Below are 16,603 nucleotides of genomic sequence, written 5' to 3' on the forward strand. Positions count from 1 at the left end.
AAGAGGTCTGTGAAAACCATGTATCATAATTTTCCGTCTGAAACTACAGATGTATAGCGACAGGATTATGGTTTTGCCGAAAAAGTAAGTCATCGAACAAAATGGTGCGTGTGTGGTTTTTAAATGTTATTTTCAGATCATCATAAATGTACTCTCAATTGTGCTCTCCACAGGCTCAATACTTTATAGACTACCTGATATTATAGACCAGTCTTAGGGCTGGGATAATTGAAGTCTAACATATAAATTATTAAAAAAAAAAAAAAAAAACTGTATAGCAGAATACATTATTTCGAGTCTTAACTTGATGTCACTTGTACAGTTACAGTTAAAAGTTCTTTCATTTACTACACGCATAAATTGTTAAAGGGAATAGAAAGAACATTTAACCCTAACTACACAGACGATCGCAAAATGTTTCTGTCTTCTAAGGCTGAATGAAATTTGTTATTACCTTTAAAGACTCGACGAGATGTGATGAGGTAAGGTTGTGCATAAAATGAAAGCTCCATTTACACTGACAAAAATGATTGTATTTTGTCTCAGGTTACCATTTTTGTTTGCCCTACTTGTTACTCTCACTATCTTATTTAGAGTGGCAGTTTGCCTGAACATTTAAAAAAAAATCCTTTAAAAATATTTACATAAGATCCCAATGAGGGGGAAAAATAAACAGTAACACTGCACTTTTTATACACATGAAACCGTATGCTTTTAATAACCGTACTTGGATTTTTTTTTATGAGATAAAAATAATCACAGTTGCAACTTTGTTCTTTATACGGTTGTACAAAATACTCTTCGCGTAAATATCACACTGGATCCCGTTTTGTTTTCAATATTAACGTCAAATGCCATCAGCGAAAAAACAGAAAACGATATTTCCACTTACACCACTACAAATATACGCAATGTTACATTCAATTTCAGGCCCACAAATAACTGTAAGAATGAAGTCAACTTGTTCAGTTTGCAGCGACCTTTGATAAGAACGTAAAAAATAGAGCCTTTTATCATAACAGCTTTTAACTTTTGAATCTTGTCTTTTATTATTTAAAGTTCATTCAACTTAAAAAAAAGAAAATCATTATGCAAGAAAAAGCATAGGCACAAGACAAACTATCTGAAACCACAAATTGTACGTTAGGACCTTAAGTTTAGCGCATTAAAAAAAATCTCTCTCTCAAAACAGATTTCAACATTCTTACTTTGTGCTGTTTGCTACTTTATTCTAACTGGGAAATACTGTCTTTCATAAAATTTTGCAGTGTTAATGTTCAACAATGGAATGAGAGCATACACTTGCCAGAAAGTGCATATTTTTGATGTTTTCTTTTTAAAAAATTTCCATGTATACACAAACAAAAGTCATTTCTTTGTTGTTGTTATTGTTGTTTTGTTTCTATTATAAAGAAAAACAATTATATTGAAATCTAAAAATCTTTATAAATAGTTTTACTCTTTGTAGGTCTAAATACTTAATTTACTTATATATACACACAAATCGCAGAATTGAATGAATTGATTAGAAGGTATTTTTTCTTCTTTTATGCAGAAACGAAAATAATCGGCTTTTAAATATAGCTGTATGAAAATATAGCCAGCACCTACCATATTGTTTTATGTACAATCCGAAACCCTCCAAAGCTCTTTCTTACACAATAATTCAAAAAATCTGGCAAATATGCTCTCATACCGTGATTTTCCCTTCAACTGGGACAAGAGATTTTTCTTTTGATCAGGCTGAGCAGTTCAAGTTAACAACCACCATTTTATGGGCAACAACTATACAAAAATAAGGACATGAGCACCAGACATCTGGCTAAAACAATGTGCTCGTGTTTCAAATATCAGAGACTGAAAACTACCTCCATACCCATGCATGTCTCTGGACAGAATTTGCTCTTTTTTTTATTACTATCATTTTTTCAAGTTTTGTATAGTTCACTGAAAAAAAAAACTTCACAGCCAGACTGGACTCTCTTTATAATTAAAAAAAGAAAAAAAAAACGAAAATATGTGCAATACTGGTAACTCCATAACAAAACAAAGCCGGCTAGCTAAGATTACGCACTATTAAATAATTGTTAACAGAACTGTATACACTTAGAACAGCGGATGATATTCCTATGCAAGGTAGTTCCACATCCATATCAACTATGCAAAGTCAAGCATGGCTCGGAACTTAATGAGATCATTTGACTTGCGACAGACTTGAATATTTTCAGGATAAAAAGGACCTATAGGGAACAGATGAAAGTGATTAAATAACAGCGTGGATAGAGGAAGGAGGGATTGAAAGTAATTATACCTTATTCAGATCTTGAGCAAATCTATATAAGCATTTTTTATTTATTTTTAAAAAAATAGGCAAGAGTATACTGCAGCTGTCTCGAGTATCCATTTAGTACAACGGAAAACGTGTGATTAGGAGAAATTTCATCGGCAATATTTTTTCATTTTTTTTTTAACAAGATTAAAAATAAACGAACACACCATACAAGGGTCTGCTTCTACGTACTGTTTGGTCCTTTCTAAAAATAAAGGAAACAAAAAATGTTAAATGCACTGAACTTTTGTGAACATTTAAAAAAAACATAAACATTCACAAAAGAATTTTAAAATGGAAAGCAATCCACGTGACAACACTTATACAAACTTTACATACTTGTTTATACACGTATTATCTTTCGATTTGGCAATTCACACGTTATTGTTTTTTCCGCCTTAATGAAAAATAACATATTGACATGAATGGGAATGAGGGTAGCTTTCACGTAATCTTATCAGTCTAAAGAGTTTTCCAACTTCTTAAACTGTAAAGTCCACCCCTTAGATTAATATGCATTAAAGAACTCTGTGAATGTTTAACACTTGTCATTCGTGTATATAAAGTATGATAAGGCTAACTTTCTATTCATCACATTCCAAGTTTCTCGTATCACACAATAATTTTTAATTAATATTTTCGTTCACTCTTTAATTAATACTTAAGTAAAAACTATATCTCCACTCTGAATATCCTGTGACTAGATATAACTTCATGGACAATATTCAGTTTTAGGAGTAATGACGTTGAATTATATAAACAGATCTTAACTTTTTGTTTGGTTTCCTTCTACACAATTCTATTGTTAGTTTACTGTAATGAAATAATAGTTTTAAAAACTGCAACAACATAGAATCACAGAGCTGCCTATTGTACAGTTTATGTTAGTGTGTTGTGGGGGGAGATAGGAGCTTCATCACAGAGTTCAAATGCTCGAAAGAAAGAAGGGAAGAAAAGGAGAACAAGGGTAAAGGTTGACAGAGACAGAGGTGGAGAAAAATACTATTTATATTTATATATTTGTTTTGCATTGACCATTAGTGAAGGCCAGATTTCATCTCTCTTTTCAGGATGCTGATATGTACCTGGAAACAGGTACAATTCTTTGTAAATAGATATATCTTTTCTTATAATATACATATAAAAAAAGTTTTACAAGAAATTCAACAAATTTACAAGATGTAAAACATCTTCAGTCCAGTTACGATTTTTTTCCCTTGTACATCACCCTGCATCTTCTAAGCATCTAGCAACTGCTTACTATGCAAAATAATAATTATTTATTCTACACAAATAGCTTTATACAATATCTCAATACTTTTTACAAAAGTGAAAACTAACAAACAAGTTGCATCGTAGCAGTGTGTTGGACACTCAGTATAACGCAGGCCAGTGTACATCGAAAAGCAACCTCTGCTTACAGTCATTGTTGAGATACTGGCACCTCCTTCGTTTGTTTTTCTTTTTTCAATTTTTTTTATTATTTTTATTTTTGTTTCGTATCGTAATTGGATGACATGATTAAAGTCTTCCCCATTTTAATTAACACGAGGAAATAATTGTTCTGTTTATTATCACGGTGAAATTCCTCAAAAGGCATGGAGCTGAAGTGAGCAACCTCTTCTCCCAGGTACGATGTCTGCATCCTAAAAAACGAAGAAAAAAATGCATGGAAGTTGATTCGAGTCCTTTCTGAACACCAATGCACCAAGAAAAAATGAACACATTCAAGGCCGAGCCTGGAACCATTTGTTTTTGTTATTAGTTTGCTGTTGCCTCTTCTTCCGTATCAGCACTTACTAATTCATTGCTATTCCACTTAAAAATGATAACCTGTTTCAAAATAACTGTCTGTCTTCGGAGATGCATGGTGGGATATACAATCCGATGAAGCAAAAAAAATTCTATACAATATCACTTGCAGGAATCTCCTGTTTGCATCAAGTTTATTTCAGTTCAGGTCTCGGTCTTCTAAGTACTTGTATTCAAACGTAAAACCCTCTTTCTTCCGTTGGCCCCACTTCTCATAATCGAAGTAAATATATGTACCCTACAAAAACAGAAAGAAAAACGTATTACTACATTTATCAGTTCACGTGCTAAGTTCTAATCATTACAGTATCCAAAACAACATACAATTTTGGGAGCTACTGAAGATTTTTTTTTTTTTTTTTAACAGTAAAATCTTTTAAGAACAGTGTTACGTAAGCATACTGGACAAATATTAGTCACCCTCCGCAGGACTTAACCTAATACTAGGTAATACAGTCTGATTTGGATACCCGCTTATTGAATTCTGTTTGAAAGTACGAGGTACTGTGCATAGGCGACATTAATAAGAATGTACTCTTTCATAGCTGCAGCCAAGTACAGAAAGGTACTTCTGCGTCTCACCCTCTGCTCCAAATAGATCTACACGTTTTTAACTGAATTTAAATCTGGAAACTCTGCTGGCCAGACCAGATGCAACACTCTCAAACCATGTACAAACGGTTTTAGTGCTGTGAACACGGGAGATGACATCCTGGAAGATGTGTGTGTCCACTGCACATTCATCATGAATACGAAACATAGCCACTGAGACTGTACAAATAAACATACGTTTATATTAGCATTTATAAGCTGGCCTAAGCCACGATACAAGAAACACAATCACAGAACATGTTCCAACTTGAACCACACCCTCCACATACACACTATAGATGACATGCTTCATTAAGCTTTCGGTACACTCCACGTCTTATATTATTTAAATTACAGAGCTCTAAATGAAACTTGTCGAACCACATTACACATTTACAGGGCGTTAAAATGCAATATCTGTTCTTGAACATTGAAGATGTTCAGTTTTATGCACCACAGTGAGAAGTGGTTTGTCTCGTAGCATTTGGCTAAACATCCTACATTCACGGACTGCAGCAATTCCTATAGAGTTTGAAAACTAATTTTCTTTGACTAGACCAGAAATTTGGTGGATATATATGGGGTTGGTTTGATATTAAAGACAATTTTTTTTAACACACTTTATTTTTCTACATAGTCCCTTCGAAGTTCAACGCACCTGCACCAACGTTTCTTCACTTTCGTGATTCCTTTGCGGAAATGAGTCTCTTCGAGGCTTTCAAAATACTTGTTTACTTTTCTATGAACCTTTAATTTGACTCAAATTTTCCTCCTGCCAGTTTTTGTCGAAAAGGTTTGAATTTCGGGAATAAATGGTAATCCAAGCTAGATTTAGTGAGGCAGGATGTGGAATCAGTTCAAAATGCTGATCGGTTAATGTTTGCTCAACAAGACGGCTTTTTTCTGCTTGGAGTGAGTAAACGCGGCACTCAACTTGCGGAAAGTTTTTTTTTTTTTTTTTTTTCATGTGTACTTCATTATGCGAAATGGAGTGAACCCGCTCAGTTGAGGTGCCTGTGGCTTTTGCTAACTTGCGCATTTTCACTTGTCTTTCGGCTAAAACCAAATCATGGAATTTACCGACGATTTCGGAGTTCCAGGATGTGTGCATCTTCAATGCTTGTTCTGACACACTTAAATTCATTTATCCGAAGTTGAACAGCTTCATAGAAAGGGCATGAGTTACCCAATGTAGGTAAAAATCCTTTCATGAATTTCTTTCGCTGCTTTTCTTTCCGCGAAACTAAAAAGGATTAACTGAAGAACTGAAACACCACAAATTCCAATTTTATCTATATTTCAGTATTATTCGAAATACTTTTGTTTAAGCAGCTATCGAAACAACGAATTACCGTCAGAACGACCTGAGACCACAGATTATTTATTCGTAGAAAGGCGATTTTATGACTTCATATACGGATGACGTTAGCGTCACATATGGTATGCGAACCAAATTACTTATCAAACCCCTTTTGTATGTATACACTTATATTTATCACAATTTGAGTTCGCATGCGTATTATATCTTTTCTTGTGTACATATTGGATTGCCCGCTTTGATAACAAATCATGCAACCTCATTTTACTACATGTCCATAGCCACACTCCACAAAATGCCCCTGTCAATCTTTTTGCCATTCTGTCAGGTTCTGCTTCGATCAATCTTGGCAAGATGTTTAAATATAACTGAATGACATACTCCCTCCAGCTAGCTGTAATGGCCAAATGCCAAAAATGACGGGTCAACAGTGCATTGTGTGTTACTAGTGAAACATCATTGATACTTGCTGTTAGAAATGACAATATTAATGTAGAGAGGGTTGCTAATTTTTTGTCCGGTTTATTACTAAATGTATTATTTAGTGAAATGGCCATATAAATTATATAATACTTAACATCTAAATATAAACAGAATGTGACCAAATGGAACACTTATTATTATTAAACTGGGTTACAGTTTCGGCAATATACCATTGCGGAAACTATAACAAAGATTAGCAGTCGTGTTTGCTTGGCCAGATTTTATGATTATTAAAGTTACACGTAGTTTCAAAGCTAGAATGAGCAGTATTCCAGGGTGTCTACTGAATTTTATTTTCAAAATTCCAGTATATTCAGTATAACAATCAACAAAATTCGTGTACCTAATACAATGACTTTTTAAAAGTTTTTTTTAAAAAAAAATAATCACACTATTGATTTCAGGTTTGTAATTCTTTTACCGTCAAAGGAATGTTTTATTTTTAATAAATTATTTAACTTTGATTTTTTTTAAAATACAATGATTTTTTAACATTTTTAAAGGGCCTACCAACTCCCCTCACAGCCCTCCACTTCACCCATTGCTTTAAATGTCTTATTACAAAATATATACAACTCTTTTTTTTCTTTCAGTCACCTCCCTTACGGGAGATTTATAAAGGAAGTCCCAGCCTTAGGGTCTTGTGGATTACGTCACTATATTTGTTTTAATTATAAATTGCTTGAAATAAGTAAATGTACTAAAATGGCACGAGCTAAGATGGCCGAATTTGCCTGTCTTAAATAAAATTGTTTATCACACTATTAATGTAATAATACAGAAGGATAAGCGGCGCATGAACATATTGAAAATGAAATATAGTATATTAAAATTGTAACAAATAATAAAATTGTCCAAAGTAATGAATTGTAAATAGTTAAAATTGAATAAAAAATGAGAGCAAGGCTCCCCAATACTTAGTGTTTACAGCGCCATCTCTTATCCCTATACAATTCTTGCTTTGGAAAAATGTACAATCTCAATGGATACAAAATTGTTTCTAAGACTATTGAATACCAGTTTCATGATTTTTCTAGTATGTGGGTCAAAATTCTAGTATATTTTCAGTATTTCCAGTATCAAAATTGAATTCCAGTATAATTCAAGTACTTCCAGTATCAGTAGACAACCTGTATTCAGATACTTAACACATAGCTACTACAATTCCCAACAACGATACGTGTGTGTAAACATTTTCGTTAATTCATACATGAAAAACGTTGTTAAGTATACATAATATTGTATACACAACAAAATATATTTACAAACTGAACAGTATACTGCTAGAAGCTTCCAGACAACCATGATTTATTAATTTTCAGAATATTTCTGGAGTAATTTAGTCCATATCAAAAACGATGCTTTCTCATAGTTAGTAAAATTGGCTTACCAATATTGCTCTAATAGTTGAATCATACATGTCAATGTCATTATAATGTGAACGTTATTTTTCTCTATCCTATTACGGATTCATTTTTCGTTGAATCTTATCTCCACTCAAATTCTTCCTATTTCTATCTATTTCTTGACAATGCTGACAGAAGAATCACCGAAAATTCAACGATTTGTTTTTAAGTGAATCCGCAACAGAATAGTGAAAAGGAAGGTAAGCACCTTTTGAGTTTAAATGCAAACGTGTCTGAAATTTATGACAGCCAAACTTTCAATTACGAGTGAGAAAAACAACGCTCTCATTGATTCGTGTGCTAAATCTAACAACTGTTTCTCATTCTTCAACATAATTATTATTCTTTGAAATAAATTTAACCCTGAAACGAATTTAAAACACTGAGCGTTCCGCACTCACATGATATTTATTTTTAAAAAGTTGATTTTCAGTTATCGAAAAATTAATAAAATCAAATAGTGTATTACTTTAATGCATGTGACTGAATACTGTCGATTCTGCAAAACAAAACGAACTGGACCTTATGCAGAGTTGTTTTGACGTATGATTAGCGTCATACTAAAGGCCTGACTACTGCAGGAAACATGTTAGTCGAACTCTTTAGTATGGCACTAATCATGCGTCAGAACGACTCTGCATATGGCCTACTATGTTCAAAAATTATTAAAAAACAACGCCAACTGAATATGAATTTTGGACCAGTAAGAATTCCTCAAAACATTATATACAGCCTCAACAATGTTTAATAGGAAGAGTAGACAAAAGTATTTCTGGTATTGGAAGAGTTAAAATACATATGTATATCAGGAGAATCAAAGTCATTCCTTAGTAACTCTACAAACTCTATGTGTCCTAGCTCTTCAACATTTTATTACATTATTCCTTTCTGGGTCTTTTCGCTTTCTACGCTATTATATAAACCCATTTTAAATTGAAATTCTTGTATGCTGTCTATGCGACTTGATGAACAACGTTGTTTACAAGAATTTCCATTACGTATCAGATTCTTTTGCTGACCACATTTTACACTAAAAGTTTATTTCAATTTTCTAATGATGAACCTCAAAATACGAAGGCTCAATTTAGAAGTTTTTATTTTTATTACCTCCGTTCAAAAGGACATATTACGATAATTAATCAACTTACGCATTTTTATATATATACACAATTACGAATATATAGTTTAAACGAAGTTTTCCCGAAGCGAAAACAAAGTAAATTACTTATTGAAAAGGAGTAAAAACAATCACAATACTAAAAAATAACTATACTTCCTATCTGATGAAGTAGGACAGAGAATTGAAAAACCTCTTGCGCAACAGCCCTTAGTAAACAGGGCCTCCAGTCGACTTATGGCACTTATACCCTTGAGGTGATGTGTATTCAGCATGTCGGCTTCCCTCACCGCTAATGATGACTTTCTACACCGGAGTTCACTACTTCTTTCTGTCGAACAGCTTCCCAATTGTCCACACGCTGGGAGGGCACCACAATGCCAATACAATTTGACGAGTACAAACGGTTACCCTTTTTCTTGACCAGATTCGACACACTCTCGATTTCGCTCAAGTCACGAAAAGCAGCATTCTAATGCGGCTAAGGCGTTGGCAGAGAACTGGAGAGCCTGTTCAATCCAATGTATATTTCATGTTTACAATGTTGGATAACGTAAGATTTTCATTTTACGAACTTATGTATAGTATGTTCCGTAGTCTAAGTATATAGTTCGCTCGGTTTCAGTTTAACGTTCCACGATTATGCCCTTTAAGGGACAAGAGACCATCTCGGTAACTACTGAGGATACGGAAAAATGATAAGTTGGCAATGTCACGAGAATATATGAGTTTCAAATCTAAAATTTTGGAACTTTGCAAATTGGACAAACTGTTTGGGCTCTATACAAGTGAAGCTCCCAAAGGAAAAGAAAAATAAGACGTTTCTACGCCACTGCTACAGAACACTGAACGAAAGAATGTTGTTTAGTTTGTTGTATAGCTGACCAAGGGGAATAGTAGGGCACAAGGAAGAATGAAGGATCACATGCGGCTGCAACGTCCACAACAACAGTAGTGTCAGCAACGTGAAAGTGCGTGGGAAAAGGGGTTAGATAGAAGTTTAGTGTCCTTTTTAGCAACAAGGCTATATAACACGTAGAAACAAACCACATGAGCTCCCGCCGGGAATCGAACCCGGGTCCCCCGCGTCAAAGACGAGTACCCTTACCATATAAACGAGGGGGGAACGCTAATCAGTATAACCACTGTCCAAATGGTTATATTGTTCTGAGTATGTTGGCTCATTTTGGAACGATTTCTCTTACAAAATTACACTGGGAAGTTCTTAAAAAGAAAATAGGTGTGAGTTTAACATAGATACACTTTTTAATTGTTTATATCTGTCAATATTTCCGCTAATATTGAACAGTTTTGTGGCTGATTTCCAACAAAACCAAAGGCTTTTCGATACAAGTTCTTCTGAATGAAATAATTATGCTTGGATGTTATTGTTCACGAAGTTTAATACTGTGGCATAGTTAAATGGTGTTAGATTGGAAATCTGCATATTGTGGTAGAGATTGTGTGACCTATATATATATATTTTAGGTTGGGGATAAGTTACGTAGAATTTTGTGTACCTATCAAATATTAAAGGGCAGAGAATCAGAATAATGCTACAACAAAGATTACTTTTAAACTTTTGTCTCTGTGTGCATTAAGTTTCAGTGACACACTGAGTAGTAGTACGTTGGCGAAGCGCGTCCAATGATAGGCAGCATGTTTCACTTTGATAGAAGATTAGGATTAGGCGATAACTTTTACGATTAACACACATATATATATGAAGGGTAAGGGGAAAAAGAAGGAATGTCACAAAACTGCATTTTCGAGAAATGGGTGTTTTAATATTGAAAACCGCGTAAAAAGAATAGGGTTAGTTAAATTTTTGTCCTCTTTTACATGGACATTTCTCCATCTACGCATGCATGGCATACACAGTCAAATAGTACCAAGAGTCACCAACGATAGGACAAAGCACCCGATAAAGCACATACATGGACATTCCTTGTTTTTTTTCCCTTACCCTTCATATATATATATATATATATATATATATATATATATATATATATATATATATATATATATATATATATATATATATATATATATATTGAGGGAGATAAAATTTATGTTTACGCGTGAAGAATTATAACAACTGAAATCTTGTCTTCTACCCCACAAATAAAACCAACATAGTCGTTGCATTTCTCAGTTATGTTTATACACCCTAACAGAAAACTGAGAATTCCAGCTGCAAAGGTTAAGTTTATGATTATATGATAGAATAAAAGTAAAATCGGTTATCAAGAGAAAGGAATAACGTTGACAACCCACCCTGACAATACAGATGTATAAGAGGAGAGAGTTCCTTACTCAATCCTTATGTTTAACCTACTTATTCTTGTAATTACATATCTTATGACTTTTAGTTATTTTCAGTTATAAACGCAGTTTTCATGTCGAGAATCTGCAACAAATCAAGACAATGGAACAACACTCCACAACATAGAATAACTCCAACAATATTTCCAAGTATTGAATATTGAAAAACTATTAACTGTGTGTGTGGGGGGGGGGGGGGGGAAGGGGCGAAATTTCTTTTTTCTTAAAGCTTATATAAGATACATAAACTTTAATTTCAACATTAAGACGTGAACTTACGGTTTAAAACAGGATCCGGACTACATGTACTATCCGTACAGAATCACGTAAATAGTAACTAGTAGACGAAGTGTACCACAAGGCTGAATAAAAGATTACTTCCAAACATTTCTGCTAATCACAGTAGAAATATGTTTACATTTGGATCATCCTGCATTTATATCATCATATAGACATACTTGTTCCAGTTATTTATTCATTTAGAATATCTAAACAATCTCTACATATATTTCTAAAATATAACTGTCAAGGCCTGGTTGCAATTCACAGATTTATGTTTAATCGGAACGTTGTATTAAGGCTATCTGTTCTCGTCACGAAACAGTCTATGTCTGACACGTGCTCTCCATGAAGGAACTCACAATATAAAACGATCAAAAATAAGATTTCTAAAAAAATGTAACTCTAACGCAAGCTCCATGAAATTAACAGAATAAAACATAAATATTTATAAAATTAGAACAGAGGCTTGATACAACTTAAAAAAGTGGAACGATATCGTCTTCACTAGATATGGATGCTTGAGATATCCAATACGCAAGCGCGCCAGATCGCTGTATCTCGGCGATTAGTACGCGATAACGCCTGCCAATTGCCTAAAAATAGGTTTTACTGTGTGGTCTGGTCTGGTTTGAATTCGACTGCCATTGAAAGTACTGCAACATCTGCCAATGAGACATTCTTGACTACTGCATCGGTACGTTCATTTCTCCGAATGTCGAATGTCCCGGAACACGGCAGACAACGACGACACAGCCCTGTTGCTTAGCTATAGCATCTAATTAGATTGCCTTGTCCGAGAGTGTTTACTATGTTTACTATGTAACTTTTATTGGGAGTGGGTGTGGGTAAGCACACTACAAAGCTGCAGGTGAAACGCATGAACGAGGGCACGCTGAACTGCTGTTAGTTTAGCAGAGAATTCTTATACAGGCGATGTAGACTGAATTCCGAACTGTCCTCGTCTATGACTAAGGTATAGTCAACAGAATTCTCGCTTTTGGAACTATCCCTATCAAACACATTAAAATCGGTGTACTGTTCTAGCAGCGCTCCAAACTCTTGCTCGAATTCTGAAGAGGAAATTAAAAATATTTATGAGCACATACACCAAATTTACGTGTGTGAAAAAGATACGTAATCAAACTATCGCATTTCTGTAACTTTTAGGTCCAGAATGAAATTACATTTCTCGAACCTAATTTTCCTGCACTAAGTATATTACTTGGTAGCAGTTTACAAATTTTAAACAAGGAACAAAAATTTGAACTCTTCAGACGAAATCTTACGCGACCACTAGTAGTAAGAAAGAGACTAGTGACTACTGTGGGGCAATACCACAATCTAAAAATCTACTCATTGGAAATAGTAAAACATTCTGAAAGAAGCCTTAATAATATCAGTAAGTTAAAAGTTCTATACGACTTATGGTTAGTAGACATGTAAAAACGGACAAAACATTTTAGTTAATAAAAATAAAAATTTTACTCATAATTACCAAAAATACATCGCCTCTGAAAGAAATATTTTCTTTAAAATAGACCACCGATGACGAGCAAAATGGAAGTCTCCCACGATGCAAATTGGCTATTTTTCAAATCGAAAATTACTGCAACTGAGACAAATTCCAATCAATAAGTCAAACAAAGTATACAAAAGTATTTGTAGTGTCAATATTATTCTTAGAGTTGAAAGAGAGAAATATCAGAGAAAAGGACAAAAAGTTTGTTTTCGACACATTAATTTTCACATATGCGAAGGAAAATAATAAAGAAGACATTCATTTCTTCAATTAAGGAAAAATTAATAGTTTAAAAAAAAGTCGAAGTTTCGCTACAAGAGGAATTAATGCAGAGATCTTAATTTGTTTTAACTTTATACATTAAAAGAAGAATAAGTTGGCCTTCAGGTAACTTTACAATATCAAATTATGGAAATAGCAGTGGATTATGCTCTAGATTATTTATTAAGTAGTTTAGAATGATGACTTTCAAAATTACCTGTTGTTTTATTTATATATTAACGACTCTTACAATGCCAAAATATAAATGAGTACTCTTAAAAGAAATTAATATTCTTAAATTAATAATAAAATCTATACATAAATATAAAACCTGAAAAATCATTGAGGCTGATTACTGTACTTTCGACCATGACCGAATAGGATGAAATTTAACACGGCTGTTAATTTTAATTCTTGGTGTTTCCTTACGAAGATTTCTACAGAATTTGTCGCGCCGGACATAACTTTCTAACCGACGTGGTGCCTTGAAGACTTTTCGTGTCAGTGTATATCGATCTCTTACCCACTTAAACGAATTCAATGTGGCAAGACACGTAAGTACTGGCAGAAGTAAAACGCAACCTTGTTGACTAATTTGGTCGAAAAGTTTCAATGAAATGGAGGTGATCTATTCTATTCCTGACAAGAGAAAATGACATACTTAGATCTGGACATTGAGAAAAAAGATTTCGGGCCGAATTTGGACAAATAACTTCAGGTGCTCCTAACTTTATGACACGTTATTATGCGACTCATTCAATTAATTTGGGATGAGTGAGTAAGGATTAATCCCAATGATTTATACGAAAACACGTTGAATTTAATGTTTTCTCGTTAACATCCGTGAATCTAACGCTGGGAAAGCTCTTTCGCTCGGTTTTGATCTTGAGAAAATTACTTTTCAATTTACCTAAAAATTTCTATGAAATTAGGTTAATCTTCTATTTTCGAATGTGAGAAAACATTTTAAATTAATCTCATCATTGGAAGAAATAATTTAGAAACGAATTGAGTAAGAAAAAACAAAGAATGGAGATCACGATCTTTCCTACGATTCCCGTGAAATGAAATAAAATCAACCGTTTTCAAGTAAAAGAAACCGATTTTACTAGGTTTCAATTTTGGGAAAATCAATGCTTATTTATGGAAGGAGGAAAGGGGCAACTCTATCTGTGTAATAAGATCTATATCAAACGAAAGGATCAGAAAATATTTTTAAATATATATGTGTTCAACACTATGTGTGCTTCTTACAAATGTAACATCTGATGTACAGATTTGAACACGGTTTTCAAATTGGCGAACACAAATCCCCCGACTTTTCCAGGTCACAATTTAGAAATTTACTAGGTCTATATACAACTTAAAATGCAGCTATATTTTACCCCACGAGGTTGTTCCTCATCTACTGAGCATGTGCATATGTATAGTGTATGTGTAGGTAGAAAAGTTTTGCAAAACGAACTAATTATTTTATAAAGCACCTTCTTCCAAATATCCGGGTGAGGCAAGGATCTGAAAAGTAAAAATTCCTATTTAAAATTCCCTAACTTTTACCGATATTTTCAGTTTTTCGTGAAATTTACCGATTTTTCCAGACCTTTGAAGATTAAGCTGAATTTCCTCACTTTTCCAGAATGTCTAGGTCGGTGAGAACCTTATTGAAATATTACAGCAAAAATACGATGCAATTTAAATATACTTAAATTTGTATGTAGTAATTTTGAATTTCTTAACGACTGAAAATGACAGTTTACTACAGCAGATTTTACAGCCCATAAACAATGGGTTTCTAAAAAAATAGTGTGCTACTAAAATGAAAATGAAATTTTTCACGTTTATACATTTAGCAGTGGCGTAACAATGGACTTTGGCACCCCTAGGCTAAATCCCTAGCGGCGCTCCTCACCTATCAAATAGGCCCCATGCATGCTAGAACTTAAGCGTACGGGGAGAATCGGCCATAAACCGAAAATTATCAGTGGGAGGGCATTAACCGTTTTTCTTTTCATATCGCTGTGGTATGTCTTTTAAAAGTAAACTGGACAAAGTGTCCTGTTCATTAAAAATATACTTATGTAAAAATCGGACTGTTTTTGCTGTGCTAGTGTAAACAAACAGTAATGTATCAACCAATATTACCAAAATGATTTGAAATGAATTTATGTATATAGTATGTTACGATTTTACATAATCATAAAATAAATAATAAACTTTGTGAAACTGCTTATAGCTTAAATATTTTTTCTCCATATATATATATATATATATATATATATATATATATATATATATATATTTTTAATCAACAAATTGTATACCAAATCAGAAATGTTTCTTTCTTACTTTTGCTTCTGCAAATTCTTTTATTAGATCAGAGATGTTCAATTCATAATAAACTTTTTCACCCGGTCAAAGTGTCTTTTTGGCACCCCCCACCTAGTCCTAGCCTATATTTTACAGTTTATTACAGTGATACTAGAAAATGTTCTAAAATTCATTTTGGAGTGCTCGTTTGGACAGTTGCCCAGTTTGCCCGACCCTTAGTGCTTGTGCTTGGTTCTGTGTGGCCGCGGTACGTGGCAATTGTGCTGTACCTCATAATCATGGCAACACTTTCTAACTGGTTTTAATCCAGATCTAATAGGTCATAGAATTTGACATTATTGTTGAAGCCTTTTGCGCAGGGGAATTTTATTTAGCCCGTACATGTAATAAGTTAATAAGCCAGTACATATGATATAATACAGGAGGATTAATTTCATAACTTAGTGTGCTTGCTATAACCTCGACGAGTTTATAGTGATGCCAATAATTTCATGCGCAAATGTAATGAACTTCGAGTGAACTGAGCAGAAATTTTTATTCTTGCCATGTTTGGAAATGAAAACCACGAAAACTGGGGCTCCATTTATATAATTTGCTTCTGTTTTTATTAAAAACCAGAGGCACCCCTAATATTTCAAAACGCCCTACGCCCGTAAGCAATGCCTATCCTGCCTACCCTATTGCTACGCCACTGCCTTTAGGCTAAGGGTGACGATGATAAAAGCAAGTGAATGATAACAGAGGAACTGGTAAAATGAAAATGTGGGAAGAAATGGGAGTACCCCAAGAAAACGGACACGATGTTGTCCATCATAAAATTTACTTGGCT

The 16,603-nt window shown here is 33.8% G+C and overlaps 1 protein-coding gene across 3 annotated transcripts in view; it reads right to left on the reverse strand.

The window, feature by feature from the left end:
• Nucleotides 1-1,947: 1,947 nt before the first annotated feature.
• The window catches only part of Not3 (CCR4-associated factor Not3), a 79,418-nt gene continuing 64,762 nt past the window's right edge, over nucleotides 1,948-16,603 (reverse strand). For all 3 annotated transcript variants that reach the window (XM_081751090.1, XM_081751089.1, XM_081751091.1), the window contains one exon: nucleotides 1,948-4,379. In XM_081751090.1, coding sequence (XP_081607216.1) covers nucleotides 4,281-4,379 — 99 coding nt within the window. In that variant the 3' untranslated portion in view covers nucleotides 1,948-4,280. The remainder of the gene's footprint in view (nucleotides 4,380-16,603) is intronic.

Source organism: Thermobia domestica, chromosome 3 (assembly GCF_964235325.1).
Source record: "Thermobia domestica chromosome 3, izTheDome1.hap1.1, whole genome shotgun sequence".
Lineage (NCBI taxonomy): Eukaryota > Metazoa > Arthropoda > Insecta > Zygentoma > Lepismatidae > Thermobia > Thermobia domestica.